General features: G+C 43.5%; 1 protein-coding gene across 1 annotated transcript; it reads right to left on the bottom strand.

The window, feature by feature from the left end:
* Positions 1–706: 706 nt before the first annotated feature.
* LOC139466786 (hemicentin-1-like) lies at positions 707–25726 on the bottom strand. The gene is made up of 16 exons (XM_071248472.1): positions 25660–25726; positions 20388–20479; positions 18420–18680; positions 17170–17436; positions 15587–15853; positions 14334–14600; positions 12548–12757; positions 11773–11964; positions 10990–11187; positions 9225–9419; positions 8750–8938; positions 7627–7770; positions 6066–6415; positions 3563–3668; positions 1769–1857; positions 707–745 (listed from the first exon to the last, which is right to left on the bottom strand). The coding sequence occupies exons 2-16, from the start codon at positions 20458–20460 to the stop codon at positions 707–709; spliced, it is 2847 nt and encodes a 948-aa protein (XP_071104573.1). The 5' UTR covers positions 20461–20479; positions 25660–25726.
* Between the last annotated feature and the right edge of the window lie 1846 nt (positions 25727–27572).

The raw sequence follows: 27572 nt of genomic DNA, 5'->3' as shown, positions 1-27572 counted from the left end.
CGTCCGTCATTAGATTTGATCAAAATGAGAACATACACGTATCCAGATACATTTTATTCAAATAAATTAACTGTTCAATAATAATGCAATGCAGATTAAGATTAGAATGGTGAAGAAGAACATGACCTGTTGGGCAATAGCATACATTACATTTCTATCGCCATGTGACGACCGTCCTCAGTGCACTTCTATAACATACATACATATACGAACGATATTGACATTTTACCATGGGTAACACAATTCATACAATGTTCTAATGCTCGAAACTAAGATCCGGGTTAGAATAGGTCTTCAGCAACCCATGCTTGTCGTAAGAGGCAACTAACGGGATCGGGTGGTCAGGCCCCGGGACTTGATTCATGCCTGCCATCGTATCTCAGTTCCGTAGATAGATGCTCATGATAGATTCTCTGGTCCGGACTCGGTTCTTTCCAGACTGCTTTCTTATGGCTGGAATATTGTTGACTGCAGTGATAAATAGCACATAAATCGCTCTAATTCATAATTATGTTAAAATACATTTGATTGTATGTAGGGTTTCGTGTATTAAACATACATTGCTGACGTGCCCTGTAAATCAACTTTGAATCGTACCGTTATTTTGTTATTTGGTATATTGAAATTACAAATGGGCGTGTCCTGCGGGCCTGACGACCGGGGTGGGGTTCAGGTACATTGAACATCATCCATCAAACTCCAAAGGTCAATACAGATTGCCAGGGTTGCATCGGTAGAGCGTCAACTAAAATAAAAATTCACATCAGTCTCGTTAAATACCGTATTGTGCTCAAGTTATCATCCTCTCGTCAGACTAATACTCAGTTATTCAAAGATCCTCGTTTGTTTGTTTGTTTGTTGTTGCCGCACTTATTAATATTCCAGCTGTATGGCGGCGGTCTGTTAATAATCGTGTCTTGACCTGAGTGAGTGAGTGAGTTGGGTTTAACGCCGCTTTTAACAGTATTACAGTTATATCACGGCGTGTGTCTTGACCAGAAAACCCAGTGATTGGCATCATGAGCATCGATCTACGCAATTGGGATAGGATGACATGCGACCCTGACCACCCGATTCCCTCGTTAGTGGCCTCTTACAAGCATCGTAGCCTTTTACCACACGCATTCTACCCAGGGTCTTCAAGGCTCTCAAAGGTCTCAATGCACGTGTTATAGATGTATAATGAATGGAAAATGGGTTTTTGGTTTTACAACCTAACGCTGTAACCACGCGACTATTTCACCGTTGGTAATCATAGCGAATATTTAACAGGGTATACCCGTATCGTTGTCCTTTTCGCGAACACCTGGTTTCATCAGTATTTGATAGTGATTCATAAACACATCCTGATGATATCGTCGGAATACAATGCATTTTTATAATTTACGGACGCGAAATCCAGTTTTCTATTCTCATAAACGTTTAAAATGGACGCAAAAGAAACATTCTGGTGAGTATATTCAGTGAGATGAAAATTTGTATGCATGTTTTGGAATGAATGCTGCTGTTTCTTAATATGCCGACAATTTAAACATTATTTCTCTCTGAGACACATCACTGGTGTTGGAGTACTGTCTCCGTCTTGCAGTATGTGCTTCAAGGCATGGCAATACAACAAGATTTACGAATGTGTTCATTTGAATTAACATTGCACTATTCAGTATTTGACATTTCTCTTGAGCACCCATTTCTTAACCTGGGATTCCTACAATTAAACGCTTGTTGTCCCTTAGACCCCCAAAGTATACAATATGATTATCATTCATACCTGATCAAGTTGACCAACAAAGTTGGTGGTAGTGTTGAAGTTGTCGGAACCGAACGTCAGGCCACATTCCATTATAGTGGACTCCGAGGCTGAAATAACAGATACGGGCATTGACATGGTCGTCGTGGTATCGAGGACTACAGGGATGTCGACCAGGAACATGCGTTACTGTAACATGAGACGATGAACATGCCTTACTGTAACAGTGACACCATGAACATGCCTTACTGTAACAGTGACACCATGAACATGCCGTACTGTGACATGACACTATGAACATGCCTTATTGTAACAGTGACACCATGAACATGCCTTACTGTAACAGTGACACCATGAACATGCCGTACTTTGACATGACACCATGAACATGCCTTATTGTAACAGTGACACCATGAATATGCCTTACTGTAACAGTGACACCATGAACATGCCTTAATGTAACAGTGACACCAGGCCATGAACATGCCTTACTGTAACAGTGACACCATGAACATGCCTTAATGTAACATGACACCATGAACATGCCTTACTGTAACAGTGACACCATGAACATGCCGTACTGTGACATGACACCATGAACATGCCTTATTGTAACAGTGACACCATGAACATGCCTTACTGTAACAGTGACACCATGAACATGCCTTAATGTAACAGTGACACCATGAACATGCCTTACTGTAACAGTGACACCATGAACATGCCTTACTGTAACAGTGACACCATGAACATGCCTTAATGTAACATGACACCATGAACATGCCTTACTGTAACAGTGACACCATGAACATGCCTTATTGTAACAGTGACACCATGAACATGCCTTACTGTAACAGTGACACCATGAACATGCCGTACTGTGACATGACACCATGAACATGCCTTATTGTAACAGTGACACCATGAATATGCCTTACTGTAACAGTGACACCATGAACATGCCTTAATGTAACAGTGACACCATGAACATGCCTTATTGTACCAGTGACACCATGAACATGCCTTACTCTAACAGTGACACCATGAACATGCCTTAATGTAACATGACACCATGAACATGCCTTACTGTAACAGTGACACCATGAACATGCCTTACTGTAACAGTGACACCATGAACATGCTTTATTGTAACATGGACCGTGAAAATGCATCCCACGATGAACATGCGTTACTGTAACGTGACACCAAATATCCCACCATGAACATGCGTTACTGTAACATGAAATCATGAACGTGCGTTACTGTAATATGAATTCATGAACGTCTGTTCCTATAATATGAAATCATGAACATGCGTTACTGTAACATGAAATCATGAAAATGAGTTACTGAAAATTGAAATCATGAGTTACGGAAAATTGAAATCATGAACATGCGTTACTGTAACATGGCATCATGAACATGCGTTTTTGTAAGATTGTGTCACGAACATGCGGAACAGGCTCTTTTTTCTATTTGACAAAGGGATAGTGTTGCTGTATCCCTATTGACCGGCATCATTAGGTTCCAGGGTGACCGGACATTGATACAGCAGGAATGCAGTGCAATAAATACACATAAAGGTACAAACCAAAAACATGAAATATAAACATTGAACATGCCCATGTACATTTCATTCATCCTCAAATCTGATTGGTTACCGATGTCTTTCTGGTGAAAATATTTTCCTTATAAATGCTGGCATATTATTATTGCTTATTCGAAAGTCGTCACTTGGGGCCTGACCATTAATTCCACCATTCTTTCACTCAGATAATCCATTACTTCTCGATGGTTAAACTCCAATGATCTTACCGTGAACTTTGGCGGCATATTTGAGGGTATCGCTCTCCACGACAGCTAACATGTCATAACCTCCGTACAACAAGGTGACAGTCTTCCACTCGATACGAGTAAACCCCTGCACAAATTGGAGGTAGTTAAACTTATTACAACTATCTTATCAATAATAATAATAATGATAATGATAATAAGGATAATCTTGGTCCTCTTGTGAAACAGGTGAGGGATGTCAAGACTCATGTCAATGATGATGGTCATAATTTCAATATCAATGTTCATATTGTTGATGGTTCTGTACTGCTGGGCGGTACAGTAATGAGTATCAAACAAGCGACGTGCCATATCAAATCGGCCCAGACTCTGAACGACCACTGCATCGCTTGTAAGTGCAGTGTATTGAGAGGACCAGCAACCCTGCTGAATCCTTCGCTTAAAATGATGTCGTCTGGCCTGAAAAGTGAAACAGAAGGATTTCTGTTTGCTGCTCAGGGCCAGTCACTTCCCACTCGAAACGGTCAATATGTGATTTTGCATCAGAATGTAAATATAAAATGTAGATGCAATTAATTGTCAGTGGATATCCAGCTTTGGCACAAAGCGACATGATGGAGTGGCTCGATCAATTTATGACTGTCAATCAATTTTTGACACAGAAGTCAATCCCTGGTACGACCCAGAATACGTTGAGGGCGTCATGGAAAATGATAAATACAAGGTTCTTTGGAAAAGGCCTGTATTCAGCCTCAGACCCATCAATCTGATCTAGACCTTCTTGATAAATCCAATAAAATCATTATTATCATTTAGTGTCGCTTTGACACTTATGTGATTGTCATGATTAAGGACAAACATGGCAAATATGCAGACCTCGCTTTCGAAGTGTCTCGCTTGCATCCCAAGAACGAAGTTGTCCGACCCCCGATTGTTCTCTGTGCCTTGAGCTTAGGTTCGGTACCTTCCGGACTGTTGTCCGATATTGGGAGAGTACCAGCCCTTTTTTAGTTTTAAGTTGGTTCGCGTTCTGGAAGAAGTCTCCTTCGCCGTCTGGGCTGCGTGTAGAGGGGGCAAGCACCCTGAGCCTAACCAGCCTGATTGTGCCAAGATCACCCAAACCCTCTTTGTTGCATTTTTATATTTTAAATTGAGCAATTTAATAATAGCGTGATGATGTACGTCTCTAGATGGTGGGCCAAGATACAATGAAAGATTCTTTCAGAAGCATAAGCGTGATTTAGACATAAATATTCCACCAATGGAGAATTGGTTTATTGTGTAAATTATTAGCCCAGAGGAGTAATGGAAACTGCTTGCGTATTATAAGATCAATGTATGATGGTATCAAATCATATGTGTTTGTGAATAGTTTAAAGGTATTTGATTGTAATGTTGGAGTAAGACAAGGAGAAAATTATCGCCAGTTCTTTTTTCCTTCTATTTGTATCATATAGAATCATATTTACGCAACATGATTGGACAGGGTTGCAGATCGAGTCAACTAAACATGGTTGTTTAGTAGATATTGCTTTAGTTCTATTTGTACTTCTGTATGCCGACGACACAGCTCTTTTGGCCCTAACCCAAAGACACCAACAGAAATCAGTGTTTTGAAACTTGTAAATTATTGAAACTAACTGTAGACACGAATTATTTTCGGTGGTGCTAAATTTGTCAAAAGAAGAAAAATTTAGTCTGAATAAAAAATATTTTGATTTTGTAGATGAATATAAATATCTTGGTATTAATTTCAATGCAATAATAAGTTTTCTCTGTCCATCGCAATGTAAAATTGTACCTCATATGCCGATGCACTCGGCCTGGGAGCAGTAAAGTCCTGTTCTGTTCTGTTCTGTCGAACTGTTGGCATTACATTTGCAACAAATCATCCGTAATTTTGTATATTGAATTAAATATGTAAGACGCCTTTCGCCGGATAATTACAACATTATCCGAATGAAATAGATCAAGGGGGAATAACTCTAAGTTTGTGTACTGTCATCCTTCAATGAACGAGGTGGATAAAGACATAACTGTGGTATCCTTACCAAAGCATGCTTCTATAAGACATATAACGTACCTACAAAATAACAGGGGAACATTGGGAGTTTATGGACCTTCTATGTTAGTTTGTGCTATGCCATCGGAAACATATAAAAAACATAGAGTACATCCACCCATGTTCCTCTTGAGACCTATGGATAACATATGTGACCCACCAAAAGAAAAGGTTCTTATTGGTGTTGGGAAACCTTTTTGCTGTTTGACGTCAACTTACTTCAGTGAAGATAGATGTGTGATGTCATGTATCGCTGTAATAAATATGAATTGAAGCTTGTGAATTGTATTTTTGTGTTCCGAAGATACTGTAGTTTTAAAATATAATGAAAAGTCAAAATGTGATTTTTTAGCCATAAGGTTCCTTATCTCGTGGTTGGACACATATGATGATCAAGTGATACGAATTATACACCTTATTTTATAAGAATTGTACTTGAATTTATATATTGGACTCACATACCACCATGGACACGGGTAGTTTAACCGTTAAGCCATACCACGAGGTCAGTTCAAACATCATGGTATCGTTGTCCACAGCGATGACCAAACTATTACCCCTTCCACAGTCTCTGGTACTGAGGAGCACTCTGCGTCCAGTCCCTTGCGCCGATTCACTGTACCGGAACCGAATAATCAGAGGACCACGTCCAGAAGCTGTTGGCATGGAGATATTACCCACAAGCTGACTACTTCCGTTGAAGTTTGCAAAGCCGTTGGAAACGTCAACGTTTGACAGTTTCAGCCAGGATTCAAGGGCAGAGGTAAATGAAGGCCCGGTAGTGAAGCTGACGGTATAGGACGGTGCACACGCTGTTGAGATGAAACATGTTAATTAATATTGTAAACAAAGTGAACAATTATTGGACGAAACGATGGGATGTCCCATCCACCATGTGTTAGGGGCGGTGGTGTGGCCAAGTGGTTAAAGTGTTCGAGCGTCACTCCGAAGGCCCGGGTTCGATTCCCCATATGGGTACAATATGTGAAACCCACTTCCAGTGTTCCCCGTCGTGATATTGCTGGAATAATGATAAAAGCTGCGAAAACCATACTCACTCACTCCCCTTATGGGTGGTTGAGGGTTGTTTTAACGCTTATCTTAATGCATTTCACTTATGTATCACGGCGTGCCAGCATTAATATGGATTGGAAAGCCAAAACAACACAGGAAAGCCAACCGACGAGCAGGCGTATTGAGCAGACACACATAACAAACAGGGCGAAAAAGCAATTTGACTTTGAGAGCTGCTGATCCTGAACAGCTTAAGGATGCAACTCGAATGAGGGAATTTGACTACTTGGCCAACCGTCACTGCGAGTGAGTGTGTGAGTATGGTTTTACGCCGCTTCTAGCAATATTCCAGCAATATCACGGCGGGGGACACGAGAAATGGGCTTCACACATTGTAGCCATGTCGGGAATCGAACCCGGGGGGTCTTCGGCGTGACGAGCGAACGTTTTAACCACTAGGCCACCCGACCGCCCCCGTCACTTGGAACAGTAGTTCCCTATAGTTAGCAGAGAGTATAGCGTATAGAGTGAGTTGGGTTGCCGTTTGATTTTAGTTTGTTCGTTGTTTAACGCCGCACTCAGCAATATTAAAGCTATATGACGGCGTTCTGTACATAATCGAACCTGGACCAAGCAAACCAGTGATTGACATCATGCGCATCGATCTATGACATGCATCAACCAAGTAAGCGAGCCTGACCGCCAGATCCCGTTTGTCGCCTCTTACGACACACATTAGCTGCTTAAGACCAGTTCTAACCCGGAATCTTCACGGGACTAAAGCAGCTTTGAAAAGTATTCCAGTTATAAACAAACCCAGAAACATAATCAGGGCGAACCGTATTGGAACTATGATTGCAGGTCCAAAGGGACGCAATTCTGCACAATGGATTGCGGCGCCTGAAACGACAGGGCCACCAGTACCCCCGATATAGCATCAACACCATCATAATGTGTATACAATAAAAAAATCACCGTGGTAGTATATGTAACAAAAACATGGTCATACACGTGTTCATTGCACTGCAGCCGCAGTCGGTGACGTCGAAGAAGGTTCCAGAAGCACAGGACGTTGGTGCCCAGCCCCGCGAGCCGGCAAACATGTTGTATGTCGTCGTGTTGGTGTTCCAGTCAGGACGCTTGTCACAGACATCTGATGGAGGAGACAGAAGGTCAGACATGCGTTCATTATGTGATCGTTAGTGATTTGGCACTCAAGTTGCATGGAAAACGATTCTTGAACAGTGTTGATGGCATATATTACTCCACGTAGCTTTTCATTTAGAATTTTCATGGTCTCTACCTATGAGTGCAAGTTACGTGCAGTGAGGTGAAATGGGGTTGAAAGTTATTATTTATGAGTGAGTGAGTTTGGTTTTACGCCGCTTTTCGCAATATTCCAGCAATATCACGGCGGGAGACACCAGAAATGGGCTTCACACATTGTACCCATGTCGGGATTCGAACCCGGGTCTTCGGCGTGACGAAGGAACGCTTTAACCACTAGGCTACCCGACCGCCCAAGTTATTATTAAAGTGTATGTTTGTGAGTGTATGTGAGTATGTATGTATGTATGTATGTATGTATGAGTGTGTGTGTGTGTGTGTGTGTGTGTGTGTGTGTGTGTGTGTGTGCGTGTGTTTAAAGCCGTAACATCGGATTAAAGCTTGTTAACAAATACACTTAAAAGCCTCAACATGCCGTGTGTGGTTGTTGGTACTATACCAGTCCGGACTAATGCTGGGATTTTCACGTAGACACCAAACCGCAATTTATCATGGTTACCCCGCTCAGACACAGTGTACTGACTTCGAGACGAAGATACCTTGTTTTATTCCCTTTACGCCAAGCGTCAGACAGGGTACCATCTTTTAACGTCTACTTTTAACGCGCCCAGGGCTCCGCAAGTCCAAATTGACGGGCAACGACTTTGACGCAATCGTTTGTTCAAATACCCTCCCTGTGTTGATATGAATACTACATGGGATGGCTGGATGATTACAGCAGTCGCTCGTCTAGCCGAAGTCCAGCGTTTGAGTCTTCACATGACCAAAATATGTGCAGCCGGAATGTATGTGGAACATTGTAACGTAAAACCATTACTCACTGATAAGACAGCAACTACACAAACCTCTGTCCGCACATGCAGTTGGACACACATCCCGGCAGAAGAAGTTTGGTCTGCAGCCTTGACGTTCCACGTAGCTGAAGCCCATAGCACAGCACCTAGGAACTGACACACCCCTCCGGTCACACTCCCAGTACGCTCGGCAGCTACCCAGCAGGTTGAAGTTGGACGTGCAGTTATCTCGGCATTTATCTGGGGAGTAGCAGATCGTATTGCAGCAGGAAGAAGCTCGCGGTCCCAACTCGGGATGGAATTAACCAACATTCAGCATTTGAGTGAGGACGTATAAAAACATGTTTCTAAGGGTCTAATGGTCATTCGTAGAATTATCCAAAAACTGGACCGGTAATGATTGTCTGGGAAAGTATCACAGACTCTGTTTTGTCAAAACGTGGAAAGATGGTGTTTCTGTTTGAAAATATAACGTAGTATTAATAGAGTGGCGTCATTTGAATACGCCATGCGTTAAGTCGCTTACCAATCGGGCATGTAACCTTCCAGGCGTCGTCACATTGAAATGTCACCTGGTTCCAGAAAAAACCAAAAGGACACCTCCTGTAGATGGCAACAACTTTGCCATTTGGATTCGTGTAACACTGTACATACTTGTCGCAGTCAGTAGGGTGATACCGGTAGCCAATGCCGTAACGGTAGATGGCTGGTGTGCACAGATCTAATGGAAAGACAACAATAATGTATGTGAGTGAGTTGGGTTAATGCCTCTGCAGTATTTCAGCTATATCACAGGACCAGAATGATGCATGTCTGTTACGTTTTCTTGAAACCCACGAGCATGGTGCTAATAAACCAAGACTCAGAATGAATCTAGCATCTCCGGAGGCTTGAAGGATTCGTTCATTGACGATTGTGTACCTTATACGACTGGGATTGTATCACCTTGACGTTTGTTTGTTTGACGCCGCACGAAATATTCCAGCTATATGACGGCGGTCTGTAAATAATCGAGAGCTTCGACGATGAGAACACTTGCTGTTTGATTCTTTGGTGTTTAACATCGCACTCAGCAATATTCCTGATTTATTACGACGGTCTGTAAATTATCACGTCTGGACCAGACAATCCAGTGATCGACATCATGCACATCGATCAACCCAATAGGGATCGATGACATGCATCAACCAAGTCAGCGAGCCTGACCACCCGATCCCGTTCTATTCGTAAGAGCCAACTAACGGGATCGGGTGGTCAGTCACATTGACGTCGTCGATACATGTCATCGTATCCCAGTTACGTGGATCGATGCTCATGATATCAATCACTGGATTGTCTGGTCCAGACTCGATTATTTACAGACCGTCGTTATGTAGCTGAAATATTGCTGAGTGATGCGTTTCACAACAAACGAACAACAAAAACAACATAGAACAGTCTAGTTGCAATACTAGTTGCAAGGCGTTAAACAATATGCATACACGACATCGAAACTGTATACGAAAACTAATAATTGACATTGTGAAGACCGAGTATGGTCACCGTAAAGAACATATGTACTGACGATGACTTAAAACCTTTAAAGTATATGACCACAATAAGAACTAACTCGCCGATGAGACGATTCTTTTTTTATAAAAGGCATGCACGATTGGTGCACAATTGCGTCCAATTATATAATGCACCAATATGATGTTGAATGGATGTGTCAGTAATGATTACAATCCACACATAGTTGTTCTACACATTTAACACGACTGCACGTATAATCAGTTAAAGATATGCATGGCTGGCTGTATGGTGAAGTCAAAACATCCGACTCCGGGCCCGTGTTCTTTTGACATTTAGCATGACACTTCAATTACGTTGCTTTGTTTGTTGTCCCGAGGTTTCATTGAGTCCATATTTGTATAAATATGATGATTGGTCTTAAACTGTCACATTCAATGAGTTGAATTGCTGAGGTTTAAACATACCAATCCGCTGCACAATTATATCATAGTTTATACATGATGTAGTCAGTGTACAAATATGCCAGTGTGGGAATGTCGGAAGATACACATTCACACAAAGTTTGATCCTGACTTTCTATGTACAGTAAACTACGGTTAAAACGAACTCAAAGGGACCACTTATTTTAGTTCGTTATAACCGTAGTTTATAATAAGCATTTATACAGGATATATGCAGCAAATGCCCGGGACAAAAAAACAATACGTTATATCCGTCAGTTCGTTATAAGCGTGTTCGTTATAAAAGTAGTTTTATAACAGTTATGATTATGATCGCACCTGGACATGCGCTAAAGACGCACGTCTTCAGCAACAACTGAACTGTATCTCCAGAACAATCCTGTCCACCATTGCTGGGAACTGGGTTAGTGCAGGTTCTCGTACGTGTCCTGTTAAGACTGCCTGAGGAGCCACACGTGATGCCACAGGCCGGATCCGTCCACTCGCTCCACTGGGTAAATCCTCCATTTATCGGAACTAAAACAAATGTGACATAAGGTATGAAAGTCGCACCCGTTGTGCACTTACTTAAGGATAACAGCGTCTTTTTTATTCTTTGTAAAGAAAGAATAAACAAGCAGTTGCAATCCATTAAAGAGTCATGTATTCATGTTCTCCCACCTTCTACATGTTTACCAAAGACTTCATCCAAAAATATGTCACATGATACAACATTTCACGTGATTCTGTGTCATCTCTATTTACATCGAATTTCCTGACAGTTTTCCATACTCAGATACAGTGACCTGTGAAGATGCCGGGTGAAATAGGTCTTCAGCAACCCATGCTTCTCGTAAGAGGCGACCATCGGAGCCGGGTGGTCAGGTTCGCTGACTTGGTTGATGCATGTCATCGCTTCCCAATTGTGTGGATTGATGCTCATCGTGTCAATCTCTGGATTGTCTGGTACAGACTCGATTATTACAGACCGCCATCATACAGCTGAAATATTGCTAAGTGGGGCTTTAAAAACAAACAAACAAACAAATCGTGAGAAGTAGACTTTCAATTCGTGGATATAAACTCTTTAAATGATACGTGCACTTCCTGCTGAACACTTACCAACACAAGCAGGGAAAGCACAGGTTTTCGGCACAACACCAAGAAAAGGTCCAGTGCAGTTCAGCCCGCCATTGCTGGGAGCAGGATTGTTGCAGCTCCTGGTTCGTCTCCGTTCTACATCGGTTCTTGTTCCACAAGTGATGTTGCAAGATGGATCCGTCCACTCAGTCCATAATGAGAAGCCACCGTTTACTATGAAACAAACATTATTGAAAAACGAGGTACTGGGACTGAATTGAAAACACGAATCGTATCTCAAGTAAAAACGAAACCTGATGAAGTTGCGTGACTGGTGGTTGAAATAAAAATAAATGCCAGGCTGCCCTCAGGACCCACACAATTTAGAACATTCAGGCTTTATCTAAATTCTTCAGGCCCTCATTTACAAAACTGCAGCTTATTATGACAAAAACATTGACACGTAAATTTACTGCAGGTCTAAAGAACCCATACAACTTTAAATCTCCGGGCCCGACACGAGATCCAGCTGCTGTTGGTCTACGGGCAAGTGCTTCTTTCGCGCACCACTGGATGCAACGTACCTTTCTCGCTTACGTTCAGTTGCGTTTCCACGGGTCAGTCAAATGTTATTTTACCAATAAATACAGAAGTCCTACATGTTCAGTAAACGTGTATTGCACCTTAGTACATCCACTGTTTCTTTTAGTTAAAGACTGCGAGTGCATGACCGATCCTTTTCTATTTTTACGAAAGACAAGGTCAGCCATGAGTTTCCATACCTATATTGTACTTGCATGTAGGACCATACCCTCACCTGGACACGCGCCAAAGACGCACGTCTTCAGGAGCAGTTCGATTGTGTCTCCTGTGCAATCCTGTCCGCCATTACTGGGAGCTGGGTTGGTGCAGGTTCTAGCACGTGTCCGGTTAAGACTGCCGGCGGTGCCACACGTAATGCCACAGGACGGATTCGTCCACTGACTCCACTGGGTAAATCCTCCATTTATCGGAAATATTGCAGCACCTGTCAAGGTTTGCTCCCTTTGTATAACAAATATTAAGGCAACGACACACAGAAAACCATAGAAGATACGAGGCTTAGATTTAAATGTTAAGACCACTACATATAGTGAATCACAGCAGAGAGACATGAGGATGAAATTTAAATGTTTCAACCTGAATCGAAAACACGAATCGCATCTCAAGTAAAAACGAAACCTGATGAAGTTGCGTGACTGGTGGTTGAAATAAAAAAAAAATGCCAGGCTGCCCTCAGGACCCACACAATTTAGGACATACAGGCCTCGTCTAAATTCTTCAGGCCCTCATTTACAAAACTGCAACTTATTATGACAAATAAATTGACATGTAAATTAACTACAGGCCAAACAGACCCATATAACTTGAAATCTACAGGCCGACACCAGATCCAGCTGCTACAGGCCCACGGGCAGGTGCTTCTTTCGAGCACCACTGGATGCAACGTACCTTTCTCGCTTACGTTCAGTTGCGTGTCCACGCCTCAGATAAATGCCCTGTAATTTTATTAATAAATACAGACGTCCTGGGGGCTGTTTGTACTAGTCCGGACTATGCCGCATTTCAACTTAACATGAATACCCCACTCAGACACAGTATTCTGACTCCGACCCAGTACTTGTTTTAGCCATAGAATGCCGAGCACCAGACACGGTAACAACAAGTTCCGTGTTTTGGTTTGACGCGGCCTGGGATCGAACCCCGAACGTTCCGCTCCCTGGCGGACGCTCGACCACGAGACCACGGTAGAGGTCGGCAGTGTTGAGGATTGACAATCCGAGGTATAGATGTATGATATAATGAATGTGACGACATGGAGACGAGACACGCAGGGATGAGATATTTCATCGCTGCAGAGAGTCGTGCGCATGTGTGTGTGGCTGCTTGTACTGGCCCATTCGTGACCAACTCGTGTTATTCCGGGACAAGCCGAATAGCGACTCGTGTCCCTCTCATAGCCATTTTTGCGACCGGGTTCCGTCTTGGCGTAAACGGGCACACCCAAAACAATTGATAACTCGTTGCGAAATGGTTCACATATTATTTCCCCATGTATTACATGAATTCATGAATTCGAAACGGTCTGGCGCCGAAAGGACTAGATTGTATACTTCTCAGGAAGTTGAAAATTCAAATTCTAAGTGAATGCACACTGGTTCATTGCACAGTTGTTCTTGTACACGGTCTGTGAAGATCCGGTTAGAAAATAATCTCCAGCAAACCATTCTGGTCGAAAGGGGCGACTAACGGAATAGGGTGGTCAGGCTCGCTGACTTGGTTCATGCATGTCATCGTTTCCCAAATGTGCAGATCGATACGCATGATGGCAATCACTGGATTGTCTGTTCCCGACACGATTATTTACAGACCGACGTCATATATAAGGAATATTGCTGAGTGCCATGTTAAACAGCACAGAATCCAACAATTGGTGTACGCGCTCTGGGCATACCTTGCGTGGAATCAGTGCAAGGAAATTAGCATAAATTTGCCTAAGCATTTCATCTTATATTTGTTCTCATCGCCGAAGCGCTCCAATAAAGATGAATCTTTTAACTCACCGCTGATGATACTGACAAAGGCCGACGTTTCCTGTCCTCTGACGGAGTATGAATACCGGGCCGCGTCGGACAACTCGGCATTGCTAATGGTCAGTCGCTGAAAATGACCATCAACGGTTATCTGCGTACGTCCAACGCTGGTGAGTGCAACACCATTCTTAGACCACGTGCCGGTACTGATGTTATTCTGCGACAAGTACGCCTGGAGTTGGATTGTGGCCCCGACCGATACTGACGTATTTTGGAGTGTAAGTTGGATGTTTAGTGCTGAAAATAAACAAGCCAGTTACACTTAAATAAAAGCGTCAAAACCCTTGCCATATGCTAAAAGTCTCTGTATTCTTAACAGTCGATTCCGACTGTATCATGAACATGTGTTGATTAATCACTATGAAATAGTGATAATACCAGGTGTACGCGAAAAGTGAGCGATCCTGCCCAAACGATGGCACCTGTCACAAACACATGCAAAGGGAAGTCAATTGTTCACCGAAACATATCCCGTCGCTGGTAGTGAAGTTCGTTATATATGAAATTTTCTTAACTGTAGAAAGGCGTACCATGAAGCCTTGCTAGTCCTAAACACCGCTGTAAATACGTTAAAAAATTCCGAAATCCTGAATATTTTGGGAGAAATTTTTGTAGTGAAGACTACGATTTCATATTTGACAAATAAACATATTCCCAAAAGTTTTCAGAGTTTTACAAATTTCAAAACGACTCCACTAGCAGCGACCGTGATATGTTTCCGTGAACAATTGACTTGCCTGTGCATGTGTTTTTCGACTGTATAGTAGTGAAAATACTAACGCGTTGATTTGCCACACGGGCGCAACCACAGTGACATAATTAGTGTGATACTGTTCAAATGTTGACAACTCTATTCAGAGGATTACAGCATTTAATTAATGTTGCATGTGGTACAACAGATTGGTGAAAATACACAACACTAAAGTGAGAGAAAAAACAGCCATAACCCTCCGCCTCACTCACTCACTCACTCACTCATGACGCATGCACGCACGCACGCACGCACGCACGCACGCACGCACGCAGGCACGCACTCACTCACTCACGCACTCACTCACTCACTCACTCACGACACATGCACGCATGCACGCACGCACTCACTCACTCACTCACTCACTCACTCACGACGCACGCACGCACGCACGCACGCACGCACTCACTCACTCACTCACTCACTATAAGCAATATCATCCTCTTCACAATATGGCATCGTACATTCATACCTTGCGTGACAACGAGACCTCCCGATGTCGACTTTCCGCTCACGGTAAACGTATATGTCCCCGCGTCTATGGACTGGATGTTGGATATAAGGAGTTGCTGAAGGGCTCCGACCACAGCAGTGCTGTACCGCCCGGATGTTGCTAGTCGGATCTGACCTTTTCTCCACACACCGTTGGTGACGCCAGCCGCGTTCAGTCTCGCCTGAAACACTACGGACTGGGACACCGGGGCCGTCAAGTTCGGAAGACCCTCAACTATAGATATATCTGCAAAACACAAAACTACGATGACGTGCCTGCGGACGTGTGTTTGGTATGCGGGTGGGTTGAGGTGCGTGCATGCGTGCGTGCATGCGTGCGTGCGTTCGTGCGTTCGTGCGTGCGAACCATGTGTTATATTTCTGGCGTTTCACTATGTATAATTCAACTGATTGAATGAATTGAGATCACGACCGCTCTCATCCCGCAGCGTATAACTATTTAATGAAATAGACTTCTGTTCCACTTGGCACTGATTGTGGTTGTGCACCTGATTGTGGTTGTGCACTGATTGTGGTTGTGCACCTGAGTGTGGTTTTACACCTGATTGTGGTTGTGCACCTGATTGTGGTTGTGCACCTGATTGTGGTTGTGCACCTGATTTTGGTTGTGCACTGATTGTGGTTGTGCCTTGATTGTGGTTGTGCACTGATTGTTGTTGTGCATCTGATTGTGGTTTTGCACCTGATTGTGGTTGTGCCTTGATTGTGGTTGTGCACTGATTGTTGTTGTGCACCTGATTGTTGTTGTGCACCTGATTGTGGTTGTGCGCTGATTGTGGTTGTGCACCTGATTGTGGTTGTGCATCTGATTGTGGTGTTGCACCTGATTGTGGTTGTGCCTTGATTGTTGTTGTGCACCTGATTGTGGTTGTGCGCTGATTGTGGTTGTGCACTGATTGTGGTTGTGCACCTGATTGTGGTTGTGCACTGGTTGTGGTTGTGCACCTGATTGTGGTTGTGCACCTGATTGTGGTTGTGCACCTGATTGTGGTTGTGCGCCTGATTGTGGATGTGCACCTGATTGTGGTTGTGCACTGATTGTGGTTGTGCACTGATTGTGGTTGTGCACCTGATTGTGGTTGTGCACCTGATTGTGGTTGTGCACCTGATTTCAGTGTATGCACCTTGATTGAATCTTGTAAATAAAATCACTCTGTCTGTTTATTTACCATGCGTATGAAAGAAGAAAGTATTTGTCAAACAATCTATAAAATGGTGTATGTTGCCACTACTACACTCCTGTGGCCTTTATACTGAATAAAATATTGATAGATTGACTAAATAGTGTGCACCCTGGTTTTATATTGTGCACCCTGGCTCAATCTTTACGCATCAAATCTGATTTTACTGACAATCAAAGAAAGTTACTGAATTGAACCAAACTTACGTGGCTGCCAATCGGCCTTAGCGTCTCTTATATTTACCTGACCAGCAAAACGCGTGTTCCCCCCACCCCTCACCCCTCGCCCCCTTACCCCTCCCCACACACCACACACACACCCCATCCTCACACCTCACCCCACATAAAACCAGCAAACACACCTCGAATGACGAGTGTAGCACTTGTGGACAGTCCATGAACTCTGTATTCATATGTACCAGCGTCCGTTGTCTGGACGTCGGAGATAGACATGGAGTGCGACTGACCACTCGCTGACGCCTGTATACGGGAATTCAACACGATCAATGCACCATTCTTATACCACGCTCCGAGGCTGACACCGCTGTGAGACAGGTTGGTCTGTAGGGTAACCGTGGCGCCGACATTCACGGTGCTGTCAGATAGCCCGCTTTGGATAGCCAGGTTTTCTGTAATGAACGACCCAACTGCCTTGGTTAGTTCTAACAAGTAGAAATACAACACGACACATTGCAGTATTTTCTCATGTTCACGGTCCATATCCGGATTAAAGTCTCACTGTAATGAGTTACGTGTACGTCACTTGTAGATATCCCTACACTGGTTGCCGAAGGCACCAGCCAACTGTACGGGCACAGCATGTCATCTAGTAGTTACCCCATTTCAGTGAGTGAGTGAGCTTTTAACAGTATTCCAGTTATATCGCGGCGTGTCAGCTTAATGTGGGAGGAAAGGCTGAAGTGATGCAGGTCTAAGACGTTTACCACTTCGGTGAAACCCACTAGCACGGTTATGGTGCTGACAAACCTAGAAACATAATCGGGGCGAACCGGGATTCGAACCCACAATCATAGGTTTCTGGCGTGCCCATGGGACGCAACTCTGCACAGCGAATCGTCCAAGATTATTGCAGTTATATAGCGACATGCATGCACATGTGTGTGTGTGTTTGTGGCTGCTTGTACTACTCCGGACTGATTCCGATTTATAGTGTTTGCCCACTGAGGTATTATGCCGGAGCACCAGACAGGGTAACAACAAGTAGTTCTTTTAACGTCTCTTAGTAAGACGCGGCCGGGGATCGAACGCCGGACCTTCCGCTCTCCGTGTGGAGGCTCTACCACCAGACCACGGAGGTGGCCCTACCCCTTTTTACTGTGCAAACCGTATTCCAAATAAATGAAACATAGATAAAACAAAACTCATTTAATCCGAGTATAGGTTGCCAGACAAAAAAATAACGAATGATATGGGTGAAGTAATGACTATTGTTTTGAACAAACGCACGCACGCACGCACTCACTCACTCACTCACTCACTCACTCACTCACTCACTCACTCACTCACTCACTCACGCACGCACGCACGCACGCACATGCCAACATACACACGCATATACATACATACATTTAGTCTACATTCTTTTGAATACCTGCGATGCTTAGCTGGGCTGTCGTCGTTCTGCCGCCCAGTGTGTAGCTGTAGGCGCCGGCGTCAGAAGCTTGGCTGTTGGTGATGAAAAGTTGTCGGAAATCGCCAGAGACAATGATGTTAATTTTACCAGCCACACTGGTCAACTGGACGCCATCTTTATTCCATGTGCCGACCCCGCTAACGGAGGGGAGTACAACAGCCTGGAAGTATGCAGTTGCACCCCCGGTCACGACCGTGCTCTGAATCTCCGTCTGAAACACTGGACAGTCAGCCTTCAAATCCCATGTGCAATGTTATACGGCTAGGCACCGACCTTGTACCATAATGGCAGAGTGGTGGTGGTGGTTGGTGTTGTTCCGTCTCATAATATAATATTTCACCCTTTGACTATACTAAAAAGCACACATTTGTTGTGTAAATTGATGAGTCAATCTAGCTGGTGTATTATTAATATTATTCATTTTGAAACCAGAGTTTCAAGTTATTTTTCAGTGTTAAGATTAAGTATAACGGGAATCTCCCCGAATATTTAAGGATCCGCCTGATAAATCACGGCATGTCAGCAAGGAGAAAAACCCAAGGTCACTCTGCATTGGTCGTAGACATTTACCACATTGGTGAAGCCAAAACAGAAAAGAATGTGCAGGATTTCGGCATTCCTTGAAACGTGAGGTCAGTGGTGGAAAGATTAAGGCGACAAGAGATGGAGAAATCGTGGCGACAGTGGTGGACAAGGCGTGGCGAGGGGTGGACAAGGCGTGGCGACAGGGTCAACAAATAGTTGCGACAGGGGTTTACAAATAGTGGCGACAGAGGTTTACAAATGGTGGCGACAGGGATTTACAAATAGTGGCGAAAGAGGTTTACAAATAGTGGCGACAGGTGTTAACAAATAGTGGCGACAGGGGTTTACAAATAGTGGCGACAGGGGTTTACAAATGGTGGCGACAGAGGTTTACAAATGGTGGCGACAGAGGTTTAAAATAAGGGCGACAGTGTTTAACAAATGGTGGCGACAGGGTTTTACAAATAATAGCGAGTGAGGTTTACAAATAGTGGCGACAGGGGTTTTAGAAATAGTGGCCACAGGGGTTTACAAATAGTGGCAACAGGGATTTACAATTGGTGGCGACAGAGGTTTACAAGTAGTGGCAACAGGGATTTACAAATGGTGGCGACAGGGGCTTACAAATAGTGGCGAAAGAGGTTTACAAGTAGTGGTGACAGGGGTTTACAAATGGTGGCGACAGAGGTTTACATATGGTGGCGACAGGGGTTTACAAATAGTGGCGACAGAGGTTTACAAGTAGTGGCTACAGGGGTTTACAAATAGTGACGACAGAGGTTTACAAGTAGTGGCGACAGGGGTTTACAAATGGTGGCGACAGGGGTTTACAAATAGTGGCGACAGAGGTTTGCAAGTAGTGGCTACAGGGGTTTTCAAATAGTGACGACAGAGGTTTACAAGTAGTGGCGACAGGGGTTTACAATTGGTGACGACAGGGGACGAACAAATAATGGCGACGAGGGTTTACAAATAGTGGCGACAGAGGTTTGCAAGTAGTGGCTACAGGGGTTTTCAAATAGTGACGACAGAGGTTTGCAAGTAGTGGCGACAGGGGTTTACAAATAGTGGCGACAGGGACGAACAAATAGTCGTCACAGTTGTGAACAGATGGTGACGACAGGGGTTTAAAAATAGTGGCGACAAGGATGAACAAATAGTGGCGATCGTATAATCGTGACACGATCTGCGGATCGTGAGTTCAAAGATCCTTTTTTATCCTGATGATCATCGCACTAGACCTCCCAGTAACAACATGTTAAACAGCGACGTCCTGCAGTATTAATCTAGCCACGTGCTATACAAAAAACGATATAAAAATGGTTAATTTCAATAATTAACGGCACCCCAGGTCTTGGTGTCGAGGTGACATGCGTGACCACCGTTTTACGTGCTACCTACCTTGTTGTTGCAGTGACAAATCTGTATGAAGTATCAGCACACACAGCAAGGGCAATATCACCCGTCGTACCATTGTCGAGGAAACCAGAGACCTGAAACAGCAAGGATCCAGGTTAACGTTGGCCTTCAGCAACAGACGCTTGTCCTAATAGGCGACAAACGGAACCGAGTGATCAGGCTGGCTGACTTGGTTGATGCATGTCATCGTATACCAGCTGCGTAGATCGATGCTCATGTTTTCAATGATTAGATTGTTGTCATATTCGTCATATAGATTACATTTTGTTGAGTGCGGCGTTAAACAACAAACACACTAATAAAACGTAGGCATCAGGCAGTATTTGGTCTAATTTTCAACTACATGTATCTATCACGGGCTGTGTATTCGGACTTTTTACATGGAGAATGTACCGACATTTGTTCACAAACTTCATATGATGGATAAAAGATATCGTAAATTAAATTGTGTTCTGGAGTAGGATGACGTGCCGGTTGGGGTATAATGCGGCAAATAAAAGTTGTAACTATGATTGTGGGTTCGAATCCCGGTTCGCCCCGATCATGTTTCTAGGTGTGTCAGCACCATACCCGTGCTCGTGGGTTTCACTGTGGTAAACGTCTAATCTGTAGCAAGTGACCACCCTACTACTTTTGTAAGGGATTAATATATAGGTCAGGCTATCTGGGTACGCTAGTCTCAAAGAGCCTGACATTTCGTGCCATTAGTATAAAGTACTCAAATATGTAAAGCACTGAAAGACCATGGGACAGCAAATAAAATATATATGGATGCTATTGACTTAAATGGTTTTTTTATATAAAGACCTCTTTTCTGCGTTCATCTAACAATAACGTGTTCAATGTTAATACCTTTAGTGAGTGAGTGAGTGAGTTTGGTTTTACGCCACTTTTAGCAATATTCCAGCAATATCACGGCGGGGACATCAGAAATGGGCTTCACACATTGTACCCATGTCGGGATTCGAACCTGGGTCTTCGGCGTGACGAGCGAGCGCTTTAACCACTGGGCTACCCCACCGCCCCAATACCTTTAGAGTCATACACAAATGATGCAAGATCACAATACAGACGAAAGGTGTATGGATACAAACGTCATCATTATGCTGTTATAGCGAGGGATCGGTGTAGATCCTTATACCTTTGTCCCGTCGGACGGTCTTGATCTGTACCGAAACGTCGCTATTACTATATTATAAAGAAGTTGTTATCGATAAACTTTTAGTCTATCTTGTCATCCGACAGTTTCTTAGAAATGCCTATCAAACGATGCAAGATGTGTATGAGTCAGCGAAAATACCAGAATAATTATAACTCATCAGTCTGTGCCTGTCAGTGCATGATGTGGTGTTTAATGCCACTTCATCAGTAATGGGATGTCAGTCAGGTCAGTGAAATAAAAAAATGACGAACGCAAGAAAGGAATATTATATTTTGCTTGCAAACACATATATATTCATGTACTAATGTCGATATAATTTTGGAAAAATGACAGATGGACAATGTTTATAATAACATATTGACCTAGATCATCATGATATACTTTCCGTTTATTGACCGAATATCAGACCATTATGAATCCGCTTCTTTTCAAAACACAAGATCACAACGTTTTGGAATTTTTTATCCGTGGACAATAAACAATGAACATTAATTGTGGCCTATTGTCTGACAACGGTTTTTTTGTCACCTAGATTAAATCTCCGGCTTAAATGGAATAATGATTATGGATCATTGTAAACAGTTTACAGACAGGTATATTTTTTGTTGTAGAAATTAGGATGACAAATGTTGTAACATTTTGATATTGAATAATACTTATATGATGGTCAGGACTATGGAATCAAACAGTACTGGGTGCCGTTATACAAAACAGCCTTCGCTTTACGACTGTCTTAGTCGATGTTAAGGTATGGGAGTAAGGATCACCGTAGAACGGGATGACAACTGATAACAAATGGATGGCAACTGGATGAGCGCCTTGGTGAACAACTGGATGACAACTGCATGACAGCGGGACGACAACTGGATGCCACCTGGACGACATCTGGATTCCCCCTTGATAACAACTGGATGACAACTGGGTGACAACTGATGACCACTGATAACAACTGGATGACAACTGATGACAACTGATAATAACTGGATGACAACTGATGAACACTGATTACAACTGGATGACAACTGATGCCAACTGAAAATAACTGATGACAACTGGATGACAACTGGATGACAACTGGATGAACAACTAAATGACAAAGGGGCATACTATTTGGTGAAGTAGTGGATGACAACTGGTTGAATACTTGATAAGCTGTCACCTGCACTAAATATGTCACTGAGAGAGTCAAGAAGACTATGACATCCATAATTCTATCCTCAGTTTGTTGCCTAATTGTACAAATCTTGTAGTGAAATCTGTTTCACAAAAATAGTTTTTGTTTTTTTATCAGACTTTGACATAATTACTACGTGCTGTAATCTCTGTTTGACGTTTCTCACTATATTCCAGCACAGAGGTTTTGTGCGCGCTCTATCGGTTTGCAATAAGTATGATATGCATCGACGTCATTCTATAGAAGCTAAATAACTGCTCTTGTCCCGGGACCAGTCAATGCTGTCAAAAACATTCTCAGCAAAAAAGGTATACTTGGCCCGAGCAAAGACTGTGCTGTCTGAATTGGGGTTCATTCAGTCGGGGCGATTAAATACTATCATGTTAATCATAATCGAGAGGAGTCCCTTACGAAAGACCATAAGGTCGTGTCGTCTTCAGCGATATAATAAATTAGTGGTTCTATAGTTCACAGGTTTTAACTGTATAGGCATTTTTTGTATTAGCTGCGCTGAAAATGGTTGACTTTCTTATAAATTATCCTCACTTTGTATCACTGGCAAGTTTTATGTACCTGTTCAAATAATATACTTACTCTGTTGACAACCATGTTGGATAAAAAATAGTTTAGTAGTCGACCGAATAAATCTATGAACCATTTTAAGGACAAATGACTGAACGGTGAATTGTGTACCGTAATACAAACGTAAACACATGGAGGTAAAAAGTCTTGTATTATAAAGATGACAATTTCATTGTTTTAATCAATCCAGTATCAATTGAATTTGTATGAAAAAAGTAGGTTTCCGGATATGAAAATAGTGTCATTGTATGCTGATTGTACGAACTAAGTTAAACAATTAAATGTACTAGAGCCATCTATATACAGTGAGTGAGTTGGGTTTAACGCCGCTTGTAACAGTATTCCAGTTATATCACGGCGTGTTAGCTTAATGTGGGAGGAAAGCCCGAGGTGATGTAGGTCTCAGACGTTTACCACTTCGGTGAAACCCACGAGCACGGGCAAGGTGCTAACAAACCTAGAAACATAATCGGGGCGAACCGGGATTCGAACCCACAACCATAGGTTTCTGGCGTGCCCAAGGGACGCAAATCTGCACAGCGAATCGCGGCGCTCTAGACGACTGTGCCACCTGTATTATTAGAGGTAAAGAAGGTACTCAGAGGTTTTTTTATGTAACTGAACATTTAAAGAACTGTGAAATTTGATCGTGTCTATTTGACCATCACTCATTCCTGCAACAGTTATCTGTGGGGAGATACTATTATGAAAAAATAGATTGATTAATGGCTCATGGGTCACAAAATAAAAATGCAACCACATGACCCCCAGCATGTTTGAAAGGTGGTGGTGGTGGTGAAATGGGGTTTAACGTCGCGTCCAAAATTATTGCAATTATATACCGATGTGCATGTACGTGTGTGTGTTTGTGTGGCTGCTTGTACTAGTCAGGACTGATGCCGATTTATAGTGCTAGCCCACTGAGATACCATGCCGCAGTTTAACATGAATACACCACTCAGACACAGTTTACTGACTCCGAGCCGACCAGTCATTGTTTTAGCCCCTTAATGCCGAGCGCCAGACAGGGTAACAACAAGTACCATCTCTTGGTATGACGCGGCCGGGTATCGAACCCCGGACCTTCCGCTCTCCGGGCGGACGCTCTACCACTAGACCACAGAGGCGGTCTGTTTGAAAGGAATGTTTTAGTACCGAAAAAGGTAAATATCTGGATTTTCAAAGACATATCTACGATACCTATCAGCAGTTTTGTATTATGTGAAAATTAAACCATGTAGAAGTATTCTTCGAGTGCTGACTAAGCGCCAGTACAGTTTGCTATCGCTAGAGGTAGCCATCAGACGGACGACAGTGGTCACACAATAGAGCCAGCCAGCAGACGGACGACAGTTGTCACACAATAGAGGCAGACAGCAGACGGACGACAGTTGTCACACAATAGAGGCAGCCAGCAGACGGACGACAGTGGTCACACAGTAGAGGTAGCCAGCAGACCGACGACAGTGGTCACACAGTGGTTCATAAGAGTTCAATTATCAAACATATGATAAAAGCAGGTACGTGTATTGTTTTTCTTGACCCACAGTTTATATAAAAAGGATCGATATGTTTATGCTTCACCATAAAATGGTGATGATTCCGGTATTGGGCGAAATGGTGAACATATCTGCTCCATCTGTGGTAAAGAGACACGCTTTGAAAGCACACGCTCCAAGAAAATGTTTGCAATTCCCATTTCCTGAATGAACATTTTGCAAACATGTTTCATCCAAAAACACGCTGACCTGTTGCACTGTTCTTTGCATTTATGGAGGCGGTCGGGTAGCCTGGTGGTTAAAGCGGGTTCGAATCCCGACATGGATACAATGTGTGAAGCCCATTTCTGGTGTCCCCCGCCGTGATATTGCTGGAAAATTGCTAAAAGCGGCGTAAAACCATACTCACTCACTTTGCATTTATGTTACGATTGTCCTATCGTCCAAATAATCTTCGTCTTCGATGTACACAAAATGTTTGCATGTCATGCAAATCACATTGCTAATAGTCCTAAAAGAAAATAGGGCACGGGTGGCCCAGTCGTCTAAGGCGCCGCGATTCGCTGTGCAGAGTTGCGTCCCTTGGGCACGCCAGAAACCTATGATTGTGGGTTCGAATCCCGGTTCGCCCCTATTATGTTTCTAGGTTTGTCAGCACCATATCCGTGCTCGTGGGTTTCACCGAAGTGATAAACGTCTGAGACCTGCATCACTTCGGGCTTTCCTCCCACATTAAGCTGACACGCCGTGATATAACTGGAATACTGTTAAAATCGGCGTTAAACCCAACTGACTCACTCACTCACTCTCTCCAAAAGAAAATCAATGAACTCTTACCTTAATACAAGGAAAAGATGAATGTTTGTCTGGAGAAAGTCCGCAGTCACCGGGATCGTCACCAACAGTAATTCGCTGACTGAACTGAAGCAATTTTATGTTTCTCTGAGGTAATTACATACGTCGATAGATGACACAGTAGACAGCACATGAGTAAAAGTAGTACTGAGATCCCAAGCTAGCCAAGATGTGAATCAGTGCTCTGGGCGTGACTGGTGATATGAGTTCGTTTGTACACTGCATACGATCCTCTGATACGTTGCCGTCATTGGTTGCATGTGGTCAGGCGCAGGGCATTCAAGATATAACTAAACAACGCTGGGGTGGATAAAAATTGCCACTTGATCATGGAGCGACAGCAGCCGCACACTTGAACACTGGCCGTAAAATACGTTTGTTTTACTCGATATATGTCTGACCAAGTATTGAGTGAGTGAGTATGGTTTTACGCCGCTTTTAGCAATATTCCAGCAATATCACGGCGGGGGACACCAGAAATGGGCTTCACACAATGTACCCACGTCGGGAATCGAACACGGGTCTTCGGCGTGACGAGCGAACGCTTTAACCACTAGGCTACCCGACCGCCCCTGACCAAGTATTGAGTGGGTACCCTGGAGGATGGGAATGTTGACCTTGTAGCATCGAAAAGGAATCGTTTGATGTGTATATCTAGGTTTTGTGAATGTCTTCGACGTCAACCTGTTTGCAAAGGTAATAATACACTCTTCAAAAAAGGACACGCACAGGTAGAATTTTAGTAAATTTATTGTACCTCGATCGTCGATATATTTAATTTAATATCATAGATACAAATATGAAATTTTGGAGCTCGATAGTCACATGTTGTCGTTGTACAAAGGCATTTAAAACTGTTCATTGTCATGTTACATAAGGTCACAAGGTTGCGCTGTATCTCGTGTGACCGACCCGGGCAGCAATCACGGTTCTGCATCTCCTCGGAACTGACTGGATAAGTGCACGAATTCTGTCCTGCGGAATTCTGCAGCGTTCTGCTTGTAACTCGTTTGGCAGTTGTGGGAGTGTCTGCGGCGTGTTCTGACGTTGATGTACACGTCGATCGAGTTCATCCCAGAGGTGTTCGATTGGGTTGAGATCTGGAGATATCGACGACCAGGGCAAGACGTTGATGTTGGCATTATGAAAGTAGTCTATCGTGACACGAGTTGTGTGCGGTGGAGCGTGGTCCTGTTGAAACAGCTCCCTCTGGCGGTCAATGATTGGAAGAAGGTGAGGTTGAAGAATTTGATTCTTGAGCGATTCGCTGTCAAATTTCCCTGAACCACAACCAAGTCAGATCTGGTGATGTAGGATATGCCCCCCACACCATGACACTACTGCAACCGAAATTGTCGAATTCACAATGCGGGGCAAAACGCTCATTTCCACGACGAAATTCATCGCTAAGCCACACTCGTCTCCAGTTTCCAAAGCTTTAAGGTATGGCGTCGCTGTCGATTGATCTGTTGCAAAACAGGGACGATAACTGGTCCTCTGAGTCGGATTCCAGCCTCGGGAAGATGATTCCTGACAGTCTGGTCCGATATCTTCCTCAAAACAGTCGAATGTAGCGACCCTGTGCAGGGGTGGCAACTCTTTGGCGGCCGGTTCTCGGACGGTCTGCAGTGGAATTGAACAGTGTTTATGGATCACAAAGGCGGCAAATGGTGCTGTGGTGGACGTTGATGTGGCGTGCAACAGAAGACTGCGATTCAACTCTTTGGATACGTCCAAGGGCGATATTCCGATCGGCAGCGCTGAGTCTCGGCATTTTCGATTTTGAAAAATGTTGACAACTGAATGACAAATTATTGGCTTATGCTTGCCTTTTTATAGTCACTACCACGAGTTACGAATGCCATAACATGCACGTGCGTTTTGCTTTACTGTTT

Source organism: Haliotis cracherodii, unplaced genomic scaffold (assembly GCF_022045235.1).
Source record: "Haliotis cracherodii isolate W230 unplaced genomic scaffold, xgHalCrac1.p SCAF_19, whole genome shotgun sequence".
NCBI lineage: Eukaryota > Metazoa > Mollusca > Gastropoda > Lepetellida > Haliotidae > Haliotis > Haliotis cracherodii.
The sequence above is the reverse complement of the archived record's forward strand: the minus strand, read 5'-3'. Positions and strand labels throughout refer to the sequence as shown.